We start from the raw sequence: 25,810 nt of genomic DNA, 5'->3' as shown, positions 1-25,810 counted from the left end.
ACTGACCACATCCAAAGGGTCCACATTTGGTGAGCCTTTGGGGAAACAGGCACTCTTACTACTGGTCAGGTAAGTACCTAGCAAAACTACATGTGCACTTACCTTCTGATCTAGCGATCTCACGTCTAAGATTTCACCTTGGAGACACACCCTCAACAGCACAAAAATACACAATACACAAATTATTCACTGCAGCATTGTTTGTAATTGCAAAATACTGGAAACCTATATGCCCTTATAAAAGAGGGAATGAATACACTATGAAACATTTATACAATGGAACAAGTACTTGGTGCTGTTTAAAAACAAGAGGAGGGAGAGACATCTATGAACTGATGTGGAGTGATTTCCAGAATGTACTAGTAAGTGAAAAAGTAATGTTCAAAAGAGTATCCATAATATGCTACCTTTCGACTAAGACAGAAGGGAAAATAAAGCCAGAGACTAAGGAGATTGGCTTCCTCCAGGGGGGTGAATGGGAATAGCATGGAAGAACACAAGAAAGAGGGTGGGGGAGACGGCCCTGTTCTGAGTAGGTCTTTGTACAACTTTGACCTCTGGAACCATGTTAATGTTTCACATGCACCAAATATAACAAGTTAAAAATGGAGGGAGAAGGTCCTCGTGCACTCAAACTGCAAAATTAATAAGAAATAAAACTAGTTAAGAACTGCCTCAAAGCGTGAAAAGTAATCAAAGTAGCAGAGGAAACTAGCAGAACTTCCTTTCCAAAAACAGTGCCACAATATTTCCCATCCCACATGTTCTTCCGAGAATTTGCTACTTCTTCAGCAAGAAGTAGAATCTCTGCCCCTCCCTGAACCTGGGAAGGTGTACTGACTGCTCCAATAGGGCATGATAGACGTGATGTTATTTTACTTCCGAGATAAGGTCATAAAAGGTGATACGGTGTTCACCTGGCTCTTTCTCGAGGGAGACTTGCCCTTGGAACCCAGTCACCAAGCTGCAGGAAGCCCAGGCCACACGGAGAAGTGAGCTCCCAGCCAACAACCAGCATCTACGTGCCAGCCATGCGAGTGAGGCATCTTGGGAGCAGCTCCTCCAGCCCCCAGTGGGGCCTCCTCAGCTGATGTTGTATGGAGTAGAGAGAAGGCTTCATTGCCAAGTCTGGTCAAGTTACAAATTGGTAAGCAAAATGAGTAACTGTTACGGTTTTAGGCCACGACTTCTGGGGCTGTTACACAGTAATAGTTAACTATAACACATGCCCATACCTTATTCAAGACGGTCTTAACCAGCAGACCATCCCTGAGAGCCAGGACACGGCCCACACGTGCTTCAGGGAGGCCAAGGGGATGCGGGAGCCCAGCACTAGACCCCATGCACCCTCTTCCAAAGCTCCCTTTCCAAGGACAGTTATCCCATTCACACAATTCTGGCTTTCTGGTTTCTTAGCCCACACAGACTAGAATCGTTGCCTTAGGGGTGGGGGGTGGGAGATGGGGATAAGCACTCAAGGAGAAGAACTAGAAGGCCATATACCAACACCAGCCAACGGACAATCGAGAGAAAACTACTGCAGAATCAGCAGCCTGGGGTGGCTCAGATGGGGGTGAAAGGCTTCTGACCTCAAGTAGGCCTGCATGACAACCAACCTGAATTTCTGTTTGTTGTTAAGTCCTTAAATTATCAAGATGAAATCATTCCTGCCTGCTCTGCCGAAGGGGGCCAGGAAATGCAATGTGGTTTTTAAAGATTTTCATCAGACTTAGAAGAGGAAAAACAGGGCGCCTGGGTGGCTCAGTTGGTTAAGCGACTGCCTTCGGCTCAGGTCATGATCCTGGAGTCCCGGGATCGAGTCCCGCATCGGGCTCCCTGCTCGGCAGGGAGTCTGCTTCTCCCTCTGACCCTCCTCCCTCTCATGCTCTCTGTCTCTCATTCTCTCTCTCGCAAATAAATAAAATCTTAAAAAAAAAAAAGAAGAGGAAAAACATGTTTCGGTGCTTAAAGAGGTAAATGCCAAGTACTCAGAAAGGACGTTTGTACTAGAGAAGCCCCCGGGTGACAGGGAATGCTGGGTCAAGGGGCTCAGTTACGGGCCATCAGGGCCTCCCAGCCCGTCCTGGGGCTTCCAGAGACTCCAGCGATGACACAACACGACAAGCACATGCAACACACACTGAGGACACGATGTTCTAAAACATGGTTTTGTTTTTGTATTTTTAATTTAAGGAACTCTTTTAAAAAGCAAGCATTTCATGGGGTAATTTTCTTCCATTAGTATACAAATGCTCCTCCTGATTTCCCTGAATCCGATGAGAGTTCAGACAGTTGACAACCCAGGGAGAAAAGGAATTTGGGGTAGGGGGATTCACGGGTGGTAAACAGGACGTGCCTAGAATAGTTTTGTATTGCCCAACTCCAGCCTAGAGGAAGGCCTACTTCCCACTCTTAGTTGGTAACTCAGGTCAGAGGGTGGAGGCAGTGGGTGAGGGGCCAGCAGAGCACAGGGTCTTTTTTGGCCTGACAAGGTCGGCCACATGAGGGTTCGGGGGGTCTCTTCCCCACTGGAGAGGACCAAGAGAATGAATCAAAACTCATGACTGGCTAACAGCACAGAGAAGGCACCAAGTGCTTCCCATTCAGAGCAGATAGGGTCACTGTAAGAGGTCACACACTTCAGTGAGTTACTGAGCGGGAGGAAAGCAGGCTGTGTGTGCACAGGCTGGGCGCCGTGCTGAGGATATGAGTGGGGTAGTGGCAGGAGGCCTGAGGGCCAGCACAGCTTTCTAACGGCCACCAACATAGCAGTGGTGGCAGCTGAGGGCCTGGGAGCGTCATCTGGTTTTGTACACGCCACCACTTAGCAACTGTGAAATGAAGCTACTTAGCTCGCGTGAACCTGTTTCTCCATCTACAAAATGGAGAGAATACCATCTCGTCTGCAAGACTGCTGAAGGGATCAGAGGAATTCTATTACAGTGCCCAACAGAATCTGGCATACGGCAGCTTAGTTATCTTACTGCAGATGATCCTGAGTCAATGGCCAGCTTGTTATGCTGTGGGAAGAATGCTCGTGGCAAATCTTCAAAAGCACTGGACATCGCTAACGAGTCTGAGAATACAAAGGTAACTGAGGAATCAGACCTCTACTACTAACGATTCTGAGAACTTCCCTACTGATTGCCCAGTTGCTCAGGTCAAAGGTTAGGAGTGATCTTTGGCCCCTCTGGTTCTCTCACACCCCACACCTTATTCATCAGCAAATCCAGCCGCTCCCCTATAAACACAGATCCCAACTACAGCCGTTCTCAGCACCTGCTGCTATCCCTCATCACAGCCCCATCCCCGACAGCTGGAAGCGCCCCCCACCCACTCTCTTCCTCCTCCTGCCCATTCTCCACGGACAGCCACTTTTAAACTTTAATAGATCAACATGACTCCCTGCTCAAAACCCTCCCAGGGCTTCCCATCTTCCTCAGAACTGATCCCATGAGGCCCTGCCTCTCTGTGCCCTGCTCACAGTCACCTCACCGACCTCACCACGGTTCCTTGAATACTCCAACCATACCCCTGCTTCTGGGCCGGTCCCCCGAACTGGGGAGGCTCCTCCCACACTCATCCCATGGCTCACTTCCTCACTGTGGTCAGGTCTCTGCCCAAACGTCACCTCCGCAAGGAGGCCCTCCTTGACCACCACTCTAAAATAGCAGTCTGGCCACTTTCCACCCTCCCCACTTCCATCCTTGGCTTTCTTTTAATTCTTGCCACCACCAGCTGTTTGTTTCTTGCTGCCTCCCTGCCGAGAGCACAAGCTCCCTGAGGGCAAGGCCCGCATCTGTCTAGTTCACTACTGTGTCCCCAGTGCCTAGGGCAGGGCCTGGTACACAGGAAGCGCTCCAAGTGCTTACGTTTGCAGAAACGAGTCTGAGTAGAAAAGCAGAAAAGCCACGGCCTGGGCAGCCAGCTTTACCTTCTTCCCAGCCGTGGGGCTGCTCTCCGCACTCTGCACCGGGCTCCTCTGGGGGCTTCGGTTTTCTTGGGGGACACACCTGGCCATGTACACGCTGTAGTCCAGAAGCATCTTCTGCCGCACGCTGCCCACCAGCTCCTTCTGCTTCGGCTGCGACATCACCTCCTCCACGCTGCCTTTGCTGCTGCTGCGGCTGTGGGTCAGGTGCCCCGAGGGGCTGTTGTGTCTGCTGTATGAGGGCAAAACCCCTGCAGCAAAGCGGGGCGGCTGTTAATGCGGGAAGGAAATGACTGCAAAGTCAACGCAACAGCGAACAGACTGCCCTGGGCTAAGTGGACAAGCAGCTAACATGCTAACAAATGATTGTTTAAAAAAATATTTATAAGGCTATTTCCTATCCTGAGAAATACCTCCGACTCTAATAATAGCTCATTTTTTAGAACGGTTTTTCTTCTCTAAAACAATTCAGAGGAACTGAAAGCCATGAGGTCCATGTGGTAAGTACCTTGTTCTTTTTTCCTGGTGATCACTGAGGGTCAAATATGGAACTGCCACAGCCCCAGAGACAAATGGCAAGTGGGCCGCAAGCTAACCGTTGGCCCACAGCGCACGGCAATTCCAGACCTGTCATCTTTTATTCAACAAAGGTTTTTATCAAGCCCTTCTCTGGGCCAATTCCACATGAAAAGAAGAATGAGACATAATCCCTGCCCTTGAATTTGGGCACCTAGGCACATAAATTACAGCTCTCTATAATAACCATGGCAACTGAAGCATGACTGAAGGACTTTCAGGGCAGAAAGGAGGAGGTGACTACCTCTCCCAAGAAAGCCCCAGTACCAACTTCACAGGTAGAGTCCTCTCGGCTGCCTCTTGAAGAAATAGTTGGCATTTTCCTGGTGCAGGTGGGGGAAGAACATTCCAGGTAGAGGGAGGAGCATATGCAAAAAGCGAAGACAGGGCCCAGGATGTCTGGAGGACACTGAGAGGTTCAGTGAGGGCCCAAGTGGGATACACGGGGCAGGAGGACAGGAAATGAGCAGAGGCTCATTTATCAGTACAAATGTGAGTCGGGAGGCCAGAGACTCTGCATTTCTACGGTGATCTGAGGCTTGGAGAAGCGTGTTCAGGGCTGGGAGCCTGAGAACACTAGCCTGATACGCTGCCCTGACTTACCCGCCTCCTTATCACAACCAGGGTTCTCCTGATGTTTCTTCTCTCAGAGTCACAGTATGTACAAATAAATATAATCCTAAGTTACCAACAAAGGCAAAAATCATACATTTGCAAGCTGTTCCGTCACTGGTTAAATGATCTGGTGCAAAGGGTTGCAATGACCAGCCTAAAAGGTAAGTGAGTCCTGAGAACATTCCTTAGGTGGAGGTCATCAGTTCAGAGTGGGTTTCCTTCCTTCCTACCTGGGAATCTCTCTCCATTCTCCTATGGACCCTTTAAAAATACTTAAGCATTCAGCACACATGTCATTACCTGGTTTACTTCCAGAGACACCAGGTGGCTTCTTGATTTCCGACTTCAGTTTAGATGCCAGAATAAATCGCCTAAACCACTCCTCTTTGTCTCGGCCAGTTCTCCCAAAGAGATAGAGTATCTGATCTCGCTGGCTAGATCGTGTTCCCTCCTGAAGATGGGGTGGCTTCTTAGGGTCCTCGCTTCCCAGCTCTCTCTCAGCTGGAGGCTTTTCTTCAGAAGTCTCTTTATCAGTCTGGGCCTTAGACATAAAGTCATCCTGTCGACCAAGCTCGATACAAATGGGGTACTTTTTATTCCAGATTCGTTTTCGAGCCAAACTTTTGGGTACAAGATAAATCTACAGGAAAGGGAAATGATGACTGACATACAAAATTAAGAACCGGCCTGTTCATTAATATTATGCAGAACACAAATGCAAACTTTATAGCCTTTTTGACTAAAACAATGTGTAAAATAATTACCACCTGTCTACAACATGACTATAGAAACTGGGATTAAGTTTTAGAAGTGATTTGTTATTCTTCAAACTCATTCCAGAAGTAGATGTTTAAGAATTTTGCAAGAGTTACAAGTATCTGTAATTCTTTTTTTTTATTATTATGGTTATATCAATCACCATACATTACATCATTAGTTTTTGATGTAGCGTTCCATGATTAAGTATCTGTAATTTTCAGGTAACAGTTACACAAAAATTATTAGCAGGTTATCATCAACTAAGTTTCATGACCTTGGACCAACCATAAATTTGGAAAAAAAAAAAAAAGAATTTATCAAACTAGATCTAGATGGGAAGCTCAAGTTTATCAGTCTCAAGAGTAAATTTATACAAAAACTATTTTAAATACTTCTGTCATTTGAGGTAAATTTAAAGATCACTCACATGAGTTATAACAGAAAACCTACAGCTTTTTGGAATAACCAACAATTTATATTTCTCAACAACAGCAGTATATAACACTTATCAAATGGAATTATTTTGCATATCCATAATTTTCACATTTACAGAGTCCTCATTCATTATTACCCTAGCACCACTACACTTAGCTTTTTGTTGGACTGAAAAGTTAAAAGTTAACTCTCAAAGTCAGATGAGTGTGTTATGCCTTTGTTCCTCAAAGTGTGGTCCACGGACCACCAGCAGCAAGAGTATCACTTGGGAGCTCATAAAAATGCAGACTCTTAGGTCCCACTCAGAGCTGCTGAAATAGAATCTACATTTAAAAAGATGCTTGGGTGATTTGCATGAAAGGTAGTGCCCTAAATTATACACACACACACACACACACATACACACATGCACACTCTACACACACACTCTTTTGAGGGGGAAAAACGCAGTAAAACAACCAAGATTCCAAATGCTTTTCTTTCATTTTAGTTTCTCAAATTAGCCAGGCTCACCTTGCTGTCTGAAAGGTCGTAGATTTTCTGGCTGATGTAGGTAACCTCTGGCTTTGTTTCATTGTAGCTTGCCCTCCTGGATATATTTTTATTGGGCTTTGAAAGTCTTAAGGTCCCACCCTCAAGTCGGACAAAGACTGAATGTGTCAAAGTTGCATGGTAAGTTTCTGGATCATAGTTGTAAATCTCATTCATCCATCCCTGATGGAGAAAAACTTCCATTAGTAAAATTAGAATAAACACAAATCTTATTTGATACAAAAACGAAGATCTGAGGTACACAGGACACTGAAACCAAACCTGACTGTGAGGCAAGTATCAATTCACTGGTGACTAGGAGTTGCTAAAACAGGTGCGAAGCTTGAAGGATAATCAGTGTGGAGCTATAATCTGCTATGTTTCTGATAACTAAAAATCTGGATTTGGGAGGGTAATGATAATGTCCATTTCTCTAAATAAAAGGTTCTTTTTCTTTTTTTAAAGATAACAAGCAAATCAGGAAACTCAGAAGTTTTATTCATGTAAATAGAGCAAGTCTCTCAGCCTAACCTCCTCTAGGGGTGAATAATCCTACCCAGTCTGGCCTTCTTAAATTAGCCAAACTCATCCTCTTCTCAGCTCACCTGCAAACCATCTTTGGAATTTCACAGATCATACTAACTCATGCTATCATTCCAGAACTGAGACCTACCACTCCCACTCCATTTCTAGATCACTTAAATCACACAGTAAGGCAGATGATCAGAAATTAGGCATTAAGAATTATAGATATAATCAACAGTATGTCAAAATCCAAAGATATATAGTAACTTAAATGAGTAAAATTGTGCTCCAGGTGCCCCCCCAACAACATAAATGTACTTACTTACACATTGATCTTCAAAAAGAGCACACATATTAAAGGGTATGGGCAGTGTACAAAAGCCTAACACACCATAAAATTATGGTAAATCTACTCTCATAGCGATGATCAATATTCATCATTTAATACTCTACCTGCCCCACAGTCCTTTTTCAGATAATACAGTGGCCCAGATGTATTTTTAAAAAAAGTTCTCTAGGGAATTTTAATTGATTCTCTTCCATACCCCTCATTTTATTCTTCTTCTTTTTTTAAGATTTATTTATTTGAGAGAGGGAGAGAGCATGTGCACATGGTGGGTGGGGGGCAGAAGGAGAGGGAGAGGGAGAATCTCAGGCAGACTCCCCACTGAATGAGGAGACCAATGCAGGGCTCAATCCCACGACCCTGAGATCATGACCTGAGCAGAAATCAAGAGTCAAACGCTTACCCAACTGAGGGGCCACCCAGGCGCCTCTCTACTCCCCTCATTTTATAAATGTTTTTGAATTGAGCAGAGAAGTACTAAAAATCACAATGCAATTGGGAATGTCATTCTTTTCAAAGAATGGCCATTTCCACAGTGAGTACTTGAGTCTCACACTTAAGTCTTGACCTGAGAGCCTCTGCAAATGAGGAATCCTTAGAATTCTATTTATTTATCCATTCATCAAAACATGCACTGAGTCTATGTGCCAAGTAATGTGTCAGGAGTCGATACAAAGATTTAAAAAATGACAGGATTGGGGCGCCTGGGTGGCTCAGTTGGTTAAGCGACTGCCTTCGGCTCAGGTCATGATCCTGGAGTCCCGGGATCGAGTCCCGCATCGGGCTCCCTGCTTGGCAGGGAGTCTGCTTCTCCCTCTGACCCTCCCCCCTCTCATGTGCTCTCTCTCTCTCTAATAAATAAATAAAATCTTAAAAATAAATAAATAAATAAATAATGACAGGATTTTTGACTCAAGGATGCTCCCACATCAGTAGAGAATTAGGTCTTCATTTTACCATGTGACAACCCTGTTGGAGTAACCATTAAAAGGTCGTCACAAAGAGTACCCTGAATGTAAGTAAAAACAGACAAACATACTTCACCATGGGTGTGTGTGTGTGAAATTTATGAGACAATTATATAGTTTTATATATTTTAGTAGGGTTTTTTTTGCGTGAGTTAGGAGTAGCTCTCCCACCTCCTAATTGCATTGCTGCATCTATTAAAAATGTTAAATGAGCAAGCGAGTGGCCACAGGAAGAGGGTGTAATCTAGATGTTGCAATGATCAGAGCAATGAAATGAAAAGGGGGACAAGCAACAAAGAGACTGTGGGGCCTGAAGGGGACTGTACAGTCAGAGCACCAGTTTGGGTAGGTTTATTTTGCTAAGTATAGAACTAAGGACATTCTTTGGTTCATAGTTTTTTGTCTTTTTTCTTAGTCTGTTATTATGGTGAAGTATATTCGTGGATTTTTGAATGTTCAACCAGTCTTGCATTCTTGGGAAGATTATGTATTGGTCATGATGTGCTGAAGTTGGGTTACACCAGCTCACGAGAGCTAATTCTACACATCTCTTCCTGACTCCACTGTCAGTGACCTCACATTGGTAGCTTACAATTGGCCACGGTGGGAGGGTTTTGTTTTGTTTTGTTTGTGGGAGTTTTTATACAATGGAAATCAGTGAACGGTACAAAGAGGACTTCCTCTTGATCCAGAGAGCCAGTTTAACAGCACAGTACTATTATTATCCTTTTTATACATTACAGAATTTGGCTTGCTAATACTTGGTTCATTTGTCACCCTAAGTTCATAAGGTAAATTGGCCTATAGTTTTCTTGCAATATCTTTCAATATTAGCTAGGCTCATAAAATGAGTTGGGAAGTGTTCCTTCTATTTTCTGGAAGAGTTTGTGTAAAATATTTCTTCCTTAAAGGTTTGGTAAATTTGCCAAGGAAGCCATCTGGGCCTGCAGTTTTCTTTGTAGAAAGGTTTTTAACTATGAATTCAATTTCTTTAATTTCTACTGGAAATTAGGCTATCTATTTCTTCTTGAATGAGCTTTGGTAGTTTCTGTCTTATAAAGAATTTGTCTATTTCATTTAAGTGTACCAACTTCTGGGCATAATGTTGTTTGTGATATTTCCCTATTATGCTTTTTAAGTCTGTGGAGTCTAGCAATATTCTTTTAGTCCTAATATTGGTAATTTGTACTTCTAAAGCAAGCACTTAATGTTATTAATTTCCCTCTAAACACTGCATCAGCTGCAATTTGTGATATGTTGTATTTTCAATTTCATTTGATTAAAATATTCTCTACTTCTCCCTGTGATTATCTTTGGACTCACAGGCTAATGAGAAGTATGTTGTTTAATTTCCAAATGTGTGGGAATTTTCCAGATATCTCTGTTATTGATTTTTAGTTTAATTTCATGATGGTCAGAAAACATGCCTTTTATAATTTCAGTTCTTTTAAATTCATTAAGTTTTTATGGCCCAGAATATGGTGTATCTGGTGAATGTTCCATGTACACTATAAAAAATATGCATTTTCTATAAATATATTTGTCTTTTTAAACAATGTTTGTCTAAAATGTTTCAAACAACATTTTTGCTAAAGACCTCCTGGCATATAATCCACAGTTTTCTTTTTATCCAATTTGGTTGCAGAAAATACTTTCTTACCTAAATAGGTTTACTAGGCCTAAAGTTCTAAAGGCAACTAGATTAATAAAGAATTTGAAGCAGATCTGATTTTTCTGGGCTGCTTCGGAGCCATGCTCAAAGGGCAGGTTGTATTTACTTGCAGAGCTACTAAAACCAAGAAGAATCTGTGGAGGGAGGGATGGAAGGGCTGGTGCTTAAGAACTTCTTAGGGCCAGGGAATGACAATGAGATTAAAATAGCAACTTCTATCAGTGTCATTTATGAGCCGTTTAGCTATACAGTCCCCACTAGGGATTGCTCTTCTTGAATTATTTCACTCTGAGTGTACATCTCCTGCCTAGAATAGAGACTATTTGAGGATACATGGCATGTGTGATACCCTCTGTGGGGTCCATAATTACATCTTAGCTGAGATGTTAAACCTTTTATTACTGATTCTTGAGTTATGATAATCATAATGTGATATAAGTCAAACATTTCTACAATAATATCTCCATATAAAAGATTTTTCATTTGTTTCTAGCTATGTAAAATTATAGCAGACATGTAAAAAAGTCAATAGAATTAACATGATACTGGAATTTTGGACAAAATACCCTGCATTATAGTTGTCATCATCACCAAACTAGAAAGGCTGAAAGAAAAAAAAGATAAGCATATTATGAAGTTATTCTCAAATAATAGGACAGTCTCTGAGAAATAGAGTAATGTGAGCTGTAAAGATTTTGCCCTTTTGAAACTCCTGAGACTGCACAGGTTAACTGATTTATGAATAAGAGGCATTTGGGAATAAAAGGTTGTTTCTCTCCAATTGCTTTCGTTTTGCCTTTCCTAGTAAGTCAGAAAATGCAGAATTGTCCAAGGAAGCACTGTCCAATGGAAATATAATATGAACCATAAATATGCATCATGAAAATACATAATTTTAAATTGTCTAGTAGCCATAATAAAAAAAGAAAAAAGCAGGTGAAATTAATTTTAACAATGTATTTTATTTAATTCAATACAGTCGACCCTTGAACAACATGGGTTTGAATTGTGCAGGTTCACTTAAACACAGATTTTTTTTCAAGTAATACAGTATACTACTATAAATGTACTTTCTCTTCCTTATGATTTTCTTAATATTTTCGTTAGCTTATTTTACTTTTAGAAATGGTATACAATATATATATTGTCCAAATATGTGTTAATCGACTGTGATTGGTAAGGCTTCCCAGTCAAACACAGGCTATTAGTAGTTAAGTTCGGGGGGGGGGTGGTCAAAAGTTATACAGGGATTTTCAACTGCACAGGGGGTCAATGCCCCTAACCCCCACATTGTTCAGTGGTCAACTGTATATCCAAATATTATCATTTCAACATATAACATTAACAATTATTAATTATATTTTACATTCCTTGTTTTGTACTAATTCCTCAAAATCCAGCATATATTTCACACTTAGAGCACATCTCAGTTTGAACTAGCTGCATTTCGAGGGCTCAACGGCCCTATGTGGCCGGTGGCTACTCTATTAGCACACATCCAATTCGTAGGTTCTGGCTTTTCAAACCTAGACACCTGGCTCACGCAGAATGATCAAAATCCTCCTCTCCTCTTCTCTTGCCGACACTTCCAGGATTTTAAATTTTATTTTATATTAAGTAATCTCTATGCCCAACATGGGGCTCGAACTCTTGACCCCGAGATCAACAGTCATAGGGTCTACCAACTGAGCCAGCCAGGCGCCCTTCTTGCTGATACTTCCAACACATGCAGTTTTACGCTGTGTTTTACTAGGTGCTTTACCAAATTACATGGGAGAAGATAATCTAAGTAATCTCCAGATGCAACATTCAATCTTAGAAATTCAAAACCACTTTAAAAAGCTAACAGGTGGGGTGCCTGGCTGGCTTAGTCAGAAGAGCATGCAACTCTTGATCTCAGGGTCGTGAGTTCAAGCCCCATGTTGGGTGTAGAGATTACTAAAATATATATATACTTAAAAAAAAAAAGGTAACATACAATCTTAAAAACTAAAGAATAAGAAAAAAGTAATCTAAGTAAAAGGTTAAAGTTTTTGAAAACTCTTACAGTTCTATAAGGTCATTAAAAGATGCTCAATTTGCAAACAAACTCACATTAAGCTTTTAGCTTATTCCTCTGTTTTTTATAGAAAAGAAGACAGGACACACAGGCACACGTTAGGACACAAGCACTGACTGCTTCAGCTCATCTGTTTACAGGATCACCTGGTGAAGAGCCATCGCTCTGTACTAGTCTAACAAACTGCTGGCCGGTTACTATTCCTGGTAAACTCCCTGTATCTGGTTAACAAGAGCAACCACTTCCAGTGATTCAGGGATTTGCTCTCGACCCAGCAGCCTGAGCTCCTACCCAAGCCAGAGAGCCAGCCATCTGGAGTTTTTGCTGGGCTGCAGCCTGTGACCCCCCCAACATGGCCACAGTTCCAAGATGATATGTGGTCTTCCTTTGCTGACTGCTCTGGCAGATAACAAGCAGGTTACCCTCTACCACTTGCCAAACTGAACAACCTGATTTAGAGGCATGTGGAGGAGAAAAGAGAGTTTCAAGTCCTACACAGTTCGGGAACAAAACGCCACACCTGCCCCGCGAGAGGACACTGGTGAGAGGCAGGGGTAGGCCTAGGAAGAGAATCTAGGAGATGCCTTTCCTCAGGAAAGGTCCAGGGGGCTCCAAGCTCCCTTATTCTGGTTCAAGGCTGGCTTGAGCCTCCTCCTCCCCATGCTCCTCTCAGAATCACCAGTGGCTGCATTCCAACACAAAGGGCCCTGTGGCTTCTCCTTCCTTTTATCTTCACATTGCCTGCTTCCTACTCAACCATTTTCTTTGTGTTCAGGAGCTACCAGAGGCTAAAGCCCATGGCTGCCAACAAATAGATATAACCCACGAATCAAGATTGCAACTGCATGTCTATTGTGGACAATCATTTGTTGGCTTTAGTGAGGCCCGACCTTTAACCATACATGACAGACTGCTGGTCAAAACACTGCAACCCATCCACAAACATCAGCAGAACTGCTTAGTCTGACACACCTGTGTTCCAATCCTGGCTTCGCCACTTGCTAACTGCCAAGTTGGATGATGCTTATCCTTAGACCCTTGGTCTTCTTGCCAGTGAGAAGGTCTAACACGGCTTATTTCCCAGCTTCATGCCTCCCCCGTCCCCACCTTACCCTCTGCTCCAGCCGTGATGAATTTCTCCATGCCAACAGTACTTTACTGAGGTACAATTTGCATATATAGTAAAAGGAATAAATCTTACCCGTAAGATTTTTTAAGACATTAATATTTGTAATAATAGCTGACATCTGAGCTCATATTATGATCCAGGCACTTCAGGTACATTAGCTACTTCTGCCAATTACCTAAAATTTTCTAAGTGAGCAAAACAGTGAGAGAGGTTAAGTGATTTGCCTAAAGAGGGGTTTAAAAAAAAAAAAAAAAGTGGCCCAGAGAGTGGCAAATCCAGGACTTAAGCCAAGTCTACCTGACGTCGAGGCCCAGGCTCCTACCTCCCCTCCATGGCATGGCCCACCTTCGGTCTGGCTAGTCATCCCCCATGTCATGGCAAAGATGACACTTCTCCCTGGAAGCCTCTCTGATCACCTAGGCTCTGTTCTCTATTACCTTCCTCCTATCACTGTATCTGTTAACTGCCTGGTCTACTTGAGTACAAACACAAGACAATCAGAGTTGTAACAAATGTTCACTGACTGAATACATGAATGTAGCCTAATTCAAATGGCACCCATGAGGATTACATGAAATCTGTATGTAAAGCACAAGTGAGCAGGACAAGCTGGTGTGCACTTCACGGCCTGTAAATATTGCTCTACCTGCATAAGCAGAGAGAAGCACAGAAGGAGCTGAGATTCTATTAAGTGCAGAGACTGGCAGAGGTTACTTTGAAGTAGAAGGCTTGGTCACTGTTCCCAAGGAGAAAACCAAGTTATAATTGGACAAAATAGCACAGAACAAGAGAATAAGTAACCTCAGGAAGAATCTTAGGAGTAAAAGATGTTCAAGCTTTTCAGGACAGAAACTGAATTAGCCACTTCTCTGTAACAGAGAGAGGTAGGTGTTGTGACTGGTGCTCAGGATTCTTGACTCCCATGCAGGGCTCCTTCCAGAATATTACAAGCTTTGATAGGAAACCCTGAGAGACTCACAGGGGCTGCTACTTGACCTGCATCAGTCAGGCATCCAGGATGCTGATGGCCAGTGGGAGGCTCGGGCCAAGAGGTAACCACCAGGCATGATTCTCCTGCTTCTGTCCCCTAATGCACTCTACTGACATCAAACCACGCAGGCTACCCTTGCAGAAAGTGATCTCCCAATGCAAACCCCATTGCCTTTTGATACCATCAATCAGCCAACTTTTTCCCCGCAGCTTGACCAACGCCCTGGATTCAGCTGCAAACGGAATTTCCAGACCTAAGCAGTCAAGTATCAGATCTTGAGAGCATGCAGCAACTTCAAGGCCTTCCCCCCAGTTTCCCATATAGTGCCCAGCTATCCACTGCTCAGCTGTTCTACAGTTCTTAACCCTCCATTTCTTACCAAGTAAGATGTTTCTCCAATTTTATTTTGTTATGGGACATAGGAGTGGGGATAAAGAGATATAGTATATAGTTAGCAACTCATTCCATTTCAACAGCTCAACTAAAAACTCAGAGATGCTCTCAACCCACACTAAAGCAGCTCAGACAAGCCTTGTTTCTTTCAGAGGCTGGAGCTGTTAAAATGGAGACAGTGCATGCACTGGGGGACAATGACCACAGTCAGCTGGCCTGCAGCTGCCTGGCCCACAGACTGGTCCTGTGATCCTGTCTGTAAAAGGTCAGGGGTTTCCCTTCAATTCTCCACTGGACTTAGAAGCCATGTCTGGCTGAAAGTATAAACCACAATCTATAAAGGGACTCATTTAATACTTGGAAAGATTAAAAGCTGCAATTAACCTTTTGCAAAATAATAAAGTCTGGAAGAACTACCACTGTGTTCACTTTCAGTTACAGTGCCAGCCAGGAGGTCAAGACCAATGCTCTCTCTTGGTCAGCTTGACGCTGTGCTGACCAGAGCAATGCGCCAGCCCTCTGGCCTGAGGAAGCGATGCGGCTTTCTCTATCTGTCTTCAGTGTTGTGGGGCTGACATCGTGCTGTCACATGGCTGTGCTGGCATTTAAGGCTGCCTGTCACTCAGCTCCCGGGCATCATTCTTTCATCTAGCCTATCAGGGAAGGAACAAATCCTAAACATAAGGACAGAGCCAGGGCCCGAGGCCCCTCCTGCTGAAAATCCTCTCTGAAGCCCATAAAAAAGCTTGGGGACTTTTCTTTTGTCCCCCAAACTAAAGCATAAGCAAGATTTTTCTCTTTGCAGGTTTCGACCCTTTTTGATGGATTAATGGTTTAGAACTGGATCATCAGTTAAAACATGATCTCACAGATCATGGACTTAGAGACTACGGCAGGAACAGTCTACTTAAATTTACAGAACTTTAGATACAAATTTGGTTTTACCCAGAAAAGACAAAAAAACCTACAGACATCTGTATGACTTCATACTATGAATGACAGCCTTAAGCCAACAGTCAACATTCAAAATAAACACTACTCAAAGAAACCATCAAGAAGGAAAAAAAGTCCATTGGGGAGAGGAGCACCAGCATCAATACCATCCACATCCTCCAACTGACTGCTCCAAGGTCACCTTCATGTCCACATCACTAGAAGCAGTGGGGTCACAGCTAAAGCCACAGACTCTGCAAAATGGCCTTTATCTCAGCTTTTCCATCCTTTAGGGCAGCATCTACCCAATTCAGGTGACCAAAGAACAGTTTTAGAATGTACTGGCAAATAGTAGGAAAAGTAAGATTGGCAAAATGTTGATAATTGTTGAAGCTGAGGCTGGGGTTTCATTATACTATTCTCTTGTATATACTAGACATTTTCTACAATAAACTGAACACTGAAACATCTCACCTGGTATTTCTCAAGCAACAAAGGACTTTAGGAAATAGCCATATTTATAAAAGCCATCCATAAAAACTCAAGTGACCCATTATGGGAGCAGTATATTTTCAGTTCAGTATAATGTAGAAAGAAATGTTTTATTTCTTATTGTATTGGGGGTTATAAGACACCAACAAAAAAGCAACCCAAGTCTCTTTTGGCTGTAATGGGGCTGTTCTCTCCTTAAGATTTGCACACTCTAATTTCTTAAAGAATTGCATGAAATCGAGATTAAATTTACAAGTTTGAATTTCTTCTCAAAATTTATAATGTTTTCCTCACAAAATCATTTTTACATGTCAAAACCAAAGCCTGTATTTAGGGACTGCAATGATTTAAAAAATCTATCCCTGGGGTGCCTGGGTGGCTCAGTCGTTAAGTGTCTGCCTTCAGCTCAGGTCATGATCCTAGAGTCCTGGGATCGAGTCCCGTATCGGGCTCCCTGCTCGGCGGGAAGACTGCTTCACCCTCTCCCACTCCCCCTGCTTGTGTTGCCTCTCTCGCTGTCTCTCTGTCAAATAAATAAATAAAAATCTTTAAAAAAATAAAAATAAATAAAAAATCCATCCCTCTTACTAAAAATCTAAATGTGATATAACCTAAGGAAAAAAGGTTCTCTAAAATTCATTTCTATTAGTCTTGCAGTGGTGGAAATGTAATTTTAGTTGACCTTCTTGGGCCATATCTTTTTTTTTTAAGATTTTATTTATTTATTTAACGGAGAGATAGAGAGAGCCAGAGAGCACAAGCGGGGTGGAGGGGAGGGAATGGCAGAGGGAGAAGGAAAAGCAGTCTCCCCACCGAGAAAGGAGCCTGATGCGGGGCTCAAGCCCAGGGTCCTGGGATCATGACCTGAGCCGAAGGCAGATGCTTAACCGACTGAGCCACCCAGGTGCCCCATGGGCCATATCTTTTAAAAAGAGACAGATTTTTTTTATGTTTGCATTAAAATAATTTTAGAAAAAATTAAAAAAAAAAAAAAGAGAGATCATCACTCCGGAAACCAACATTCTAGTGTTGTGTTCTACAGGGTGGTTTGTAAGTCTGAGATAAAGAATTTACCCATGAATATAATTTAAAACTGCGTGAGTCATACACTCAAACATACATCTAAGAACCTTATGAAATCTTCAGGAAGCTTATCATTACAGACATGTGGAAACATCAGTGTACAGGAATGGCACTGAATTAAGTACACTCCTAGTCAAGTGACAAGTACATTCTTTTTTAAGATTTTATTTATTTATTTGTCAGAGAGAGCGAGTGCACAAGCAGGGGGAGCGGCAGGCAGAGGGGGAGGCAAGCTTCCTGCGGAGCCGGGAGCCTGATGCGGGGCTCGATCCCAGGACCCTGGGATCATGACCTGAGCCGAAGGCAGACACTTAACCAACTGAGCCACCCAGGCTTCCTGTGACAAGTACATTCTTAGAGAAGAAGCATCCAACTTGTTAAGAATGCTCAGCAAAAACAAACATCCCAAATGCAATTCTCCTGATGCCCAAACCCACTCTTTCCCAGGGTCCCCAGCTCAGGGTATCTAGCTAGTCACCCAAAATAAAACCCCCAGGTTACCACACAGGGGTTGTTGCTCAAAATGAAGCCTCTGGGACTCTGCAGCACACATGAAGCTCTGCCTTGAGCTAACATACCCAGACTGCCAAGCTTTCAGTCAAATTAGTGTCTCCTAGCATTTTGATCTCCCCCTGGGCTCTCACGAGTTCGACTTGTCACTTGGTGTCTGTGTAGCCACGCTTCTCCTATTTGCTGCTTCTCATCGGCAGCATGAATGTATGAAATCATAATGTATGAATTCCCAAACATTAAGAACAAGCAGGCTTTGGAGGAGGTTCTAAGAGCTGTTCTGTGGACTTGGTGACAACTCTTCAGCCTTCCAGAGGTTTTGACTGCTTCTGTCCCAGACGAAAGAGCTGCTGACTGGCAGGGTCGAGTGAGAGATGGTGGAGGGTCATGAGGCCTAATCAGCCACATATCAGTTTTTGAGAACAGCTAGTACTTGGCTGCTAACAGTCTTTGTGACTCTCCAACCCATATACTCACCACTGCAGAAGTGTCATTTTGTTTTTTAAATACTTTATTCATTTGAGAGAGACAGAGAAAGTGAGCGAGAGCACGGGCAGGGAGGTCAGAAGGAGAGGGAGAAGCAGACGCCCCGCTGAGCAGGAAGCCCGATCCGAGGCTCGATCCCAGGACCCCGGGATCATGACCTGAGCCAAAGGCAGGCACTTAACCTACTGAGCTACCCAGGTGCCCCTGTAACAGGGTCATTTTTAAATACAAATGTCCACAGTGTGGATGGAACAGTAAAATCACCTGGATAAAGCACAAAAGAGCTTTACTTTTCTCCTCCCTTTCACCTTCATGTGAAGTCTCACTGAAGAAAAACTGCAATGCTTTCTGAATTGTTTATGGAGCCAATTTAGGACTCAGACTCTCAGTCCTGGACCCATCACTGAGAACTTACATGGCTCCGAAGTTTAAAGACACACAGTCTCCTAAAATAGTTGGAGTACTAACCCTCCTGCCTGTCTGGTTCATGGGGCTCCCAGAGAGAGTCTACTGAGGGCACGAGGTACGCAGGATCACTGTCAATGCTGGGCCTCTATACTAGAGATCTTTATCACAGGCAGGTTTTATAACCCATGTCTGTGATTTTTTTTTAAAGTTTCCATGCCTGCCCTCAAGAACTGCACCATTACATCCTCCACAGAAAATAATTCAAAACAGCTAATTCCCTAAATCAAGCCTATTTTCAAAAAGGGGCTTTTCCGACCCTAGGAACAGGTTCACAGATCTGTTTTATAAAGAAACCAAGGCCCATCTCCTGCATCACTCTTAAAGCTGTAAATCTAGAGAGCAGAAATCTAGAACTTGCCACTATCCCCATTTCTCTAATGCTCTACTTGGCAGATGCCAGCAATCTTTTCTCCCTTTGAATTCAGGAGGCCAGCGCTGTAGGAGTGCAGGCAAGAGAAGAGCAGACTTGCTGCCAGAGATTTCTAAGTAGTAATCAACTTCCGAATCCTGTCAAAGATGGACCATCTTGGCTTTTCCACTGCAGTGGGAAAAGAAAAACCTCTCCATAATCTGTACTTTTTGGTAATTACTTTTTGTCTTCTCAAAAGACCACCCCTTTCAACCCAACTAAATTTTTTCCTTAAGTATCAGGGATTTCTTTTAAAAAGCAACTTCATTAGGAGATGACAGGGTCAATACTGCCTCACCACCTACATTTCCCGATAAAGCCTCATTCATTCATTCACTCATTCATCATCCATCCATCTACCCACCTATTCATCCAATAAGTACTTATCATGTGCCCATTATGTGCCATGTGCTGAGGACACAACGATGAACACGATGGAATGGCCTGTGCATTCATGAAGCCTGTGGTGGACTGGAGGAGATAGGCGATATACATATAACTAGGGCTCTTATAAGTACTATGAAAGTGAGGCAGAGAAGGCGAGCTGTGCCTCAGACATTGGACACCCCTTTCTACAGTGTTTAGTTGTTGCTGGGAAGAAGTTGCCCAGCCAAGTCCCAGATTCCCTAGGACACCTGACATTTTGGAGGACCCATGTGACTAGCTCACAATGGAATGTGAGTAGAAGTGATGTGTGTCACTTCCAGGTCCAGACATTATCAGAAGGCAGGCCTTCTTTTGCTTTCTCACTCTCCTTCTGCCAGCTGGATGCAAAGAACTCTAATACCCTAGGCAGGGGTCAAGAAATTGAGCCCGAGGCCTGTTTCTATAAATGGGCCACACCCATTTATTTACACATTGTCTGTGGCTGCTTTCCTGCTACAATAAAGAGTTCAGTGATTGCAAGAGAAATTATATGACCCACAAGCATAAAATATTTACTATCTGGCCTTTTAAGAAAGTTTGCTGAGCCACAAGATGGAAGGAACTTGGGCCCCTGCGTCAACATGTGGGCATGGCCACCCACCCACCAGAAATACCCAAACAGGACTGTTCCACAGGCAAGAAACAAACTTGTAATTTGTTACAATAGCTAGTGTTATCCTACTTCTTACAGAAAGTAAAGCACAATGTCCAATGAGAAAATGTAACACAAAATAGATGCTTAAAGATAGACTCCACTATACTTTCCTTTTCTTATCACACCATTTGAGTCCTAAATTTAATGTCAACACTGCTAAATGTTTAAAGTGTCATATTTTTTAAACGGTTCCCCAGAGTATGATCTCCAACTCAGTAAAATTAAAGAACATTTGCATTTGAAATTTTTGGCTTACAATATACAACCTACCCTTCTAATCTGTAGTAGTGTTCCTTTTATAAAATAAAGAAAGTATTTAGCCAGGTTTCTTTTTTTTTTAAGATTTTATTTGACAGAGAGAGACACAGCAAGAGAGGGAACACAAGCAGGGGGACTGGGAGAGAGAGAAGCAGGCTTCCCGCTGAGCAGGGAGCCAATGTGGGGCTCAATCCCAGCACCCTGGGACCATGACCTGACCTGAAGGCAGACGCTTAACGACTGAGCCACCCAGGCGCCCCTTTAGCCAGGTTTCTAAAAACAGCCCACTACACTAAACAGAAGACTCCAGGCTAAGATACAACTTTTCCTGAACAGTAATGAAGCCACCCTAAATAAGTCAAGTGCTCGAGCCAGTTGAAACTGAATGTCACGGGGCGCCTGGGTGGCTCAGCTGGTTAAGCAGCTGCCTTCGGCTCAGGTCATGATCCCAGAGTCCTGGGATCGAGTCCCGCATCGGGCTCCTTGCTCAGCGGGGAGCCTGCTTCTCCCTCTCCCTCTACTGCTCCCCCTGCTTGTGCTCTCTGTCAAATAAATAAAATCTTTAAAAAAAATTTTTTTTTAAAAACTGAATGTCATGATTGTTAGGCATCAGAGTAATATAGAAGTACCATTTTTCTTTGCTAAAGTTATACTGACTGACTTACAGCGCATGTAACTCAGGCAGTCACAGCACCACCCTATTAAAAGCATAGCAACCATAATGAGTCACTCTTACTCCACTTCATATATTAATACTAAGCTTAAGTGTGTCATATCCTCAAGACTCAGCACCAGCTTCTCTTAAAAAAGAAAGTCCCATAACTAACATACTGCCATGGGAAAGAAAGAAAAAAAAAAAAAATCAGATACATGATTCATTAAGTCAAAACCAAAAGAGTGAGCATGCACACGTGTGGTGTATATATACTCGCAGAAATTTTAAAAAAGAACAAAACCAAGATATAGAACAAAATCGTTAATCCCTTCCCACTAGTATGATAAAAAAAATAATTTTTTTCTTTGGGTTTCCTGTGTTTTTTAAAAATTGTCTGCCTGGGTGGCTCAGTCATTGAGCGTCTGCCTTCAGCTCAGGTCATGATCTCAGGGTCCTGGGATCGAGCCAGGCATCGGGCTCTCTGCTAGGCAGGAAGCCTGCTTCTCCCTCTCCCACTCCCCCTGCTTGGGTTCTCTCTCTATGTCTCTCTGTCAAATAAATAAATAAAAATCTTTAAAAAAACAAAACCAAAAAAAAAACATTGTCCATGTATTTCTTTCTAATAAGATAAAAAGTTTATGAAACTAGAAAACAAATAGTATTTTGGACCCTTAGAGCGTTCTTCCCCTTGTTTTGCTTTTTTGTTTTTGTTTCTATTTTTTTTTGCAATAGAAAGAGATGCTGCCACTTTTTTAAACAGAAGGGAGAAAAACCCTATTAAAAGAGAAATGAAACCAGCTTTGAACTACCAAAAAAACCCTCTAAAACCAAACCAAAACAACAAACCCAGAAAACAGATGTTGGCAAGGATATGGAGAAATTAGAACTCTTGTGCTCTGCTAGCAGGAAGGTGAAATGGTACAGCCTCTGTGGAAAACAGTACGGCAGTTCCTCGAAAAATTAAAAACAGAATTACCATCGGATCCAATAGTCCCACTTTGGGGTATATACCCAAAAGAACTGAAAACAAGATCTCAAAGAGATATCTATACACCCATGTTCATAGCAGCATTATTCAGCATAACTAAAACGTGGAAGCCACCCAAGTGTCCACTGCTGGAGGAATGGATAAGGAAAATGGAGTATATACACACAATGGAATTATTATTTGGCCTTAAAAGAAAAGGAAATTCTGACTAATTCTGATTATGCTAAGTAAAATAAGCCAGTCACAAAAAGACAAATACTGTCTGATTCCACTTATATGACACTCGGATATTCAAAATCAAAAAGACCAAGTGGAACTATGGTTGCTGGGGTCTGGAGGGAGGGAAGAAACGAGGAGTTACTGTTCAGCAGGTGCGGAGCTTCTGGGGCACAAGGAACAGACGTTAGTGATGAGGGCACAACAATGTGAATGTACTTCATGCCACTGAACTGTACACTTTAAAATGGTTAAGATGGTCAATTGTATGTTATCTGCATCTTACCACAATTAAAAAATCATATGTATATATATAAATTGTGTATATGTGCCTATGACTTACAAACTAAGCTACAGCTGTTAAGTTTGTATCTCGTATATTTTGAGACATACACAAAACACAGCAGCTTTTTAAATATACAAAAATAAATGTGAATGGAAGTTCTAATATTTTCTTCTAGCACCCTAACAGATCATCCCAGCACCCTCGGCGGGGGGCCCAAATCCCAAGACTGTTGCGCAGTGGGAAGTGAGGTCTCTTTCTCCAGCCTGCATCTTACGATGCACAAAGGAAGGAGGAGTGCCAACATGGCCAACCAGGACACCAATCTGCCTTCTCTTCCTCCTTTCCTTCGCTGGCATTCCAGGAGTGCTGAACCCTCCTCCAGGGTGTCAAGAATACGCAATCCTAGCAGACTCAGCTATAATAAATCCTCAGCAAGTAGCAAATCCCTGGAAAGTTTAGAGAGAGACTGAAATACGAACTGGATGTAAATGCTACTCTCTAGCACCATGGAGATCCTTGAAAAACTTGGTGAATTGCTAAAACGTGAACTAGAATGAGGTTTCCCAGAGAAGTCTCTTGCCTGGCCGGAGAATGAAGAGATCTCAAAGGCTTAAAAACACTGCTTGTGTGAAAACCCATGGCAATCAACTAAAAAAATGAAGTTGGATCTAAAAATCAGGCTGTATGGGAGACAGTGCGTGTGCTCACCAGCGGCTGCAGACTTACCTTCAGTATTTCCGGTTCTTTGATATCCAGAGATCTTGTGTTCCAGTGTTGTAGGTTTTTATGTAATCTGTGATATTTATGAGCACTTGGTGGTGTAAAAAACCAAATCACGCAAACTGCAGTCATGAATCCAAGACCAACTCCCAGAAAGAGTCCGCTCACGTAATGGGGGAGGGGGAGGATGAGGTACCCATAGACACACATTATAAAGAAGCCCAGGGTCTTCACTGGTAATTCGGGGTGCTGCACGGCCGAGTGGGCCTCGTCCTCACTGTCAAGAGTTGGACCATCATCCGCCAGCACCTCGGGCTTGAGAGGGATATCCGGGAGCTTATCAACTGTACTCTCTACCTCTGCTTCCAAATCAAAGTCCTCACTGTAGAGTTCGCAGAACTCTTCATCTTCTTTGCTCACTAAGGCAGACAAGGAACACTTCTCAAGAACCAGAGAGCTCGTCTTCAGGCCCAAGTCCTTCAGACCGCTCACCTGGGAGCTTCTCGGCTCCACCTCTCTTGAGGGCTCATCTGAGGCCCTGGGGCCACTCCCACAGCCGTCCCCCTCGGAATCACACTCCTCCTCCTTGATGCTGTAGTTGTTATTGCTTTCCAAGTGACCGTTCAGGCTGGACAGATTGGAGAGCTCTGAAGCACTTGAAGATAAGGCTTTGGGCCTGTGGCTGCCACTTTCTTCCCCTATAATTTTACTAAGGAGCTGAAAAGGCTCATATATGACTTCTGAAAGGCGTCGCTTAGTGTCTTCGATTTTAGCCTCCATCTCGGGCACTTTGAAAAAGGAGCGCGTGTCGGAGGGGGAAGTCAGTGGGGAGGAAGGTGCAGTTTTGGAGTCCCCACCTGTGTTGCGTGGCTGTGTGAACTGCTTGAACAGGTGTAAGTTGAGCTTGGAGTCGGGTGGTTTACAGGACGCGGTGTCTGCCTCCTGCCGCGAGGTGTCTGTGGACAGAGACTTGACTAATGTCTTCATCAAGTGCCTGTGCCTCGAGGCGTGGGGGGGTTCTTTTGGCTCAACCTCGGTCGACAGGGACTTCACAAGGCTCATGAAGGGCTTGGTGCTGGACAGGGTAGAGGATGAGGCACTGGAGGAGAGGACAGGAGACTTGGAAGGAGAGGACAGCGGGGAGGAAGAACCGGTTTTCTGCTCAGAAAGGGATGACACACTGGGAGAGCTAGCTAAGGGGCCTAACGAAGACGACCCTGGGGACAGAGCCAATGGCACCGTACTTAGTACTCGCACTGCCGGAGGAGGGGACTCCAACAGCTTTACTGTGTTCTCGGAGACGGGCAAAATGGCAGGGGACACGGACAGTCCACCTGCCAGGATGAGCTGGGCGGCAGGGCCAGAGGAGTCATGGCCACCCTGGGATTCGAGATAGAGGTCTTCCTTGGCTTCGAGCGCTGTTACAATGCTTTGGTCGTCCAGCCCCTCCTCAAGGTACTCCCTGAACTCCTCCTCTTCCTCCTCCTCCTCCTCCCCGGATGCCGAGAAGTGAATGGCGATAGTGTCTCGGGACACGGACCTCTGCACGTGCACTCTGGGGGCTGATGGTTTTGGCATGTCAATGGTTTTCTCGGCATGGCGACCATTCAGACTTGTCATCGCCGGCTTCTCGAGGGCTCAGGCTCTGCGGAAAGAGCAAGGAAACCGGAAGTCAGAGAGCCGTTTCCGCACAGGAGAGGCTATCGTGTGCACCCTTCCAAATGGTGATTATGCTTTTCCTTGGCAGATGGCCACTGTTTCTCACCTGAGCGGGCTTGATGGTTTAATTTTCACCAGATAAATCCCAGTTAGGCATTCTCTTTTATGAGCAAGCTACAAACCGGTATTATAAAGGCCATACGATCTGACTTCACAACAGCTGAGTAATTGTTTCCTCCCTCTTAACTGGCTCATTTCTACCAGCCATTCTATATTTCAACACTTGAAATACCTGCACAATAGATGTTAGCTGCATTACCTCAGAAGTCCAACGGAATAGAATGCAGCAGCCTGGGGATTTTGAGGATCTTGGAACAAAAACTTCACCACTGTTTGACAGCTATAAAAAGCCAACTCAGGATGATTTACTGCTTCCAGTGCTATTTTCCCAGCAATCCTAACAAATATTCGGCTTGCTTCTCCCACCAGAATTCATACTATCTTGCCACAGCGAAGGAGCAGCGAAGTCTCCAAGGGTGGAAAGGGAAATCTCTAGATGAATTGCTATCACCCTGTTGGCTCCTTTATTCCCCAAATGGCAGAGTACTTAGGTAGCCATGAAGACATGGTCATATT

General features: G+C 43.6%; 1 protein-coding gene across 2 annotated transcripts in view; it reads right to left on the bottom strand.

The window, feature by feature from the left end:
* TEX2 (testis expressed 2) overlaps nucleotides 1-25,810 on the bottom strand; it is a 98,668-nt gene that overhangs the window by 33,225 nt on the left and 39,633 nt on the right. For both annotated transcript variants that reach the window (XM_035026277.1, XM_035026278.1), the window contains exons 2-5: nucleotides 23,522-25,160; nucleotides 6,830-7,030; nucleotides 5,423-5,762; nucleotides 3,935-4,182 (exon numbers count right to left, since the gene is read on the bottom strand). In XM_035026277.1, coding sequence (XP_034882168.1) covers nucleotides 3,935-4,182; nucleotides 5,423-5,762; nucleotides 6,830-7,030; nucleotides 23,522-25,135 — 2,403 coding nt within the window. In that variant the 5' untranslated portion in view covers nucleotides 25,136-25,160. The remainder of the gene's footprint in view (nucleotides 1-3,934; nucleotides 4,183-5,422; nucleotides 5,763-6,829; nucleotides 7,031-23,521; nucleotides 25,161-25,810) is intronic.

Source organism: Mirounga leonina, unplaced genomic scaffold (assembly GCF_011800145.1).
Source record: "Mirounga leonina isolate KUSES-001 unplaced genomic scaffold, KU_Mleo_1.0 Mir_197, whole genome shotgun sequence".
NCBI lineage: Eukaryota > Metazoa > Chordata > Mammalia > Carnivora > Phocidae > Mirounga > Mirounga leonina.
The sequence above is the reverse complement of the archived record's forward strand: the minus strand, read 5'-3'. Positions and strand labels throughout refer to the sequence as shown.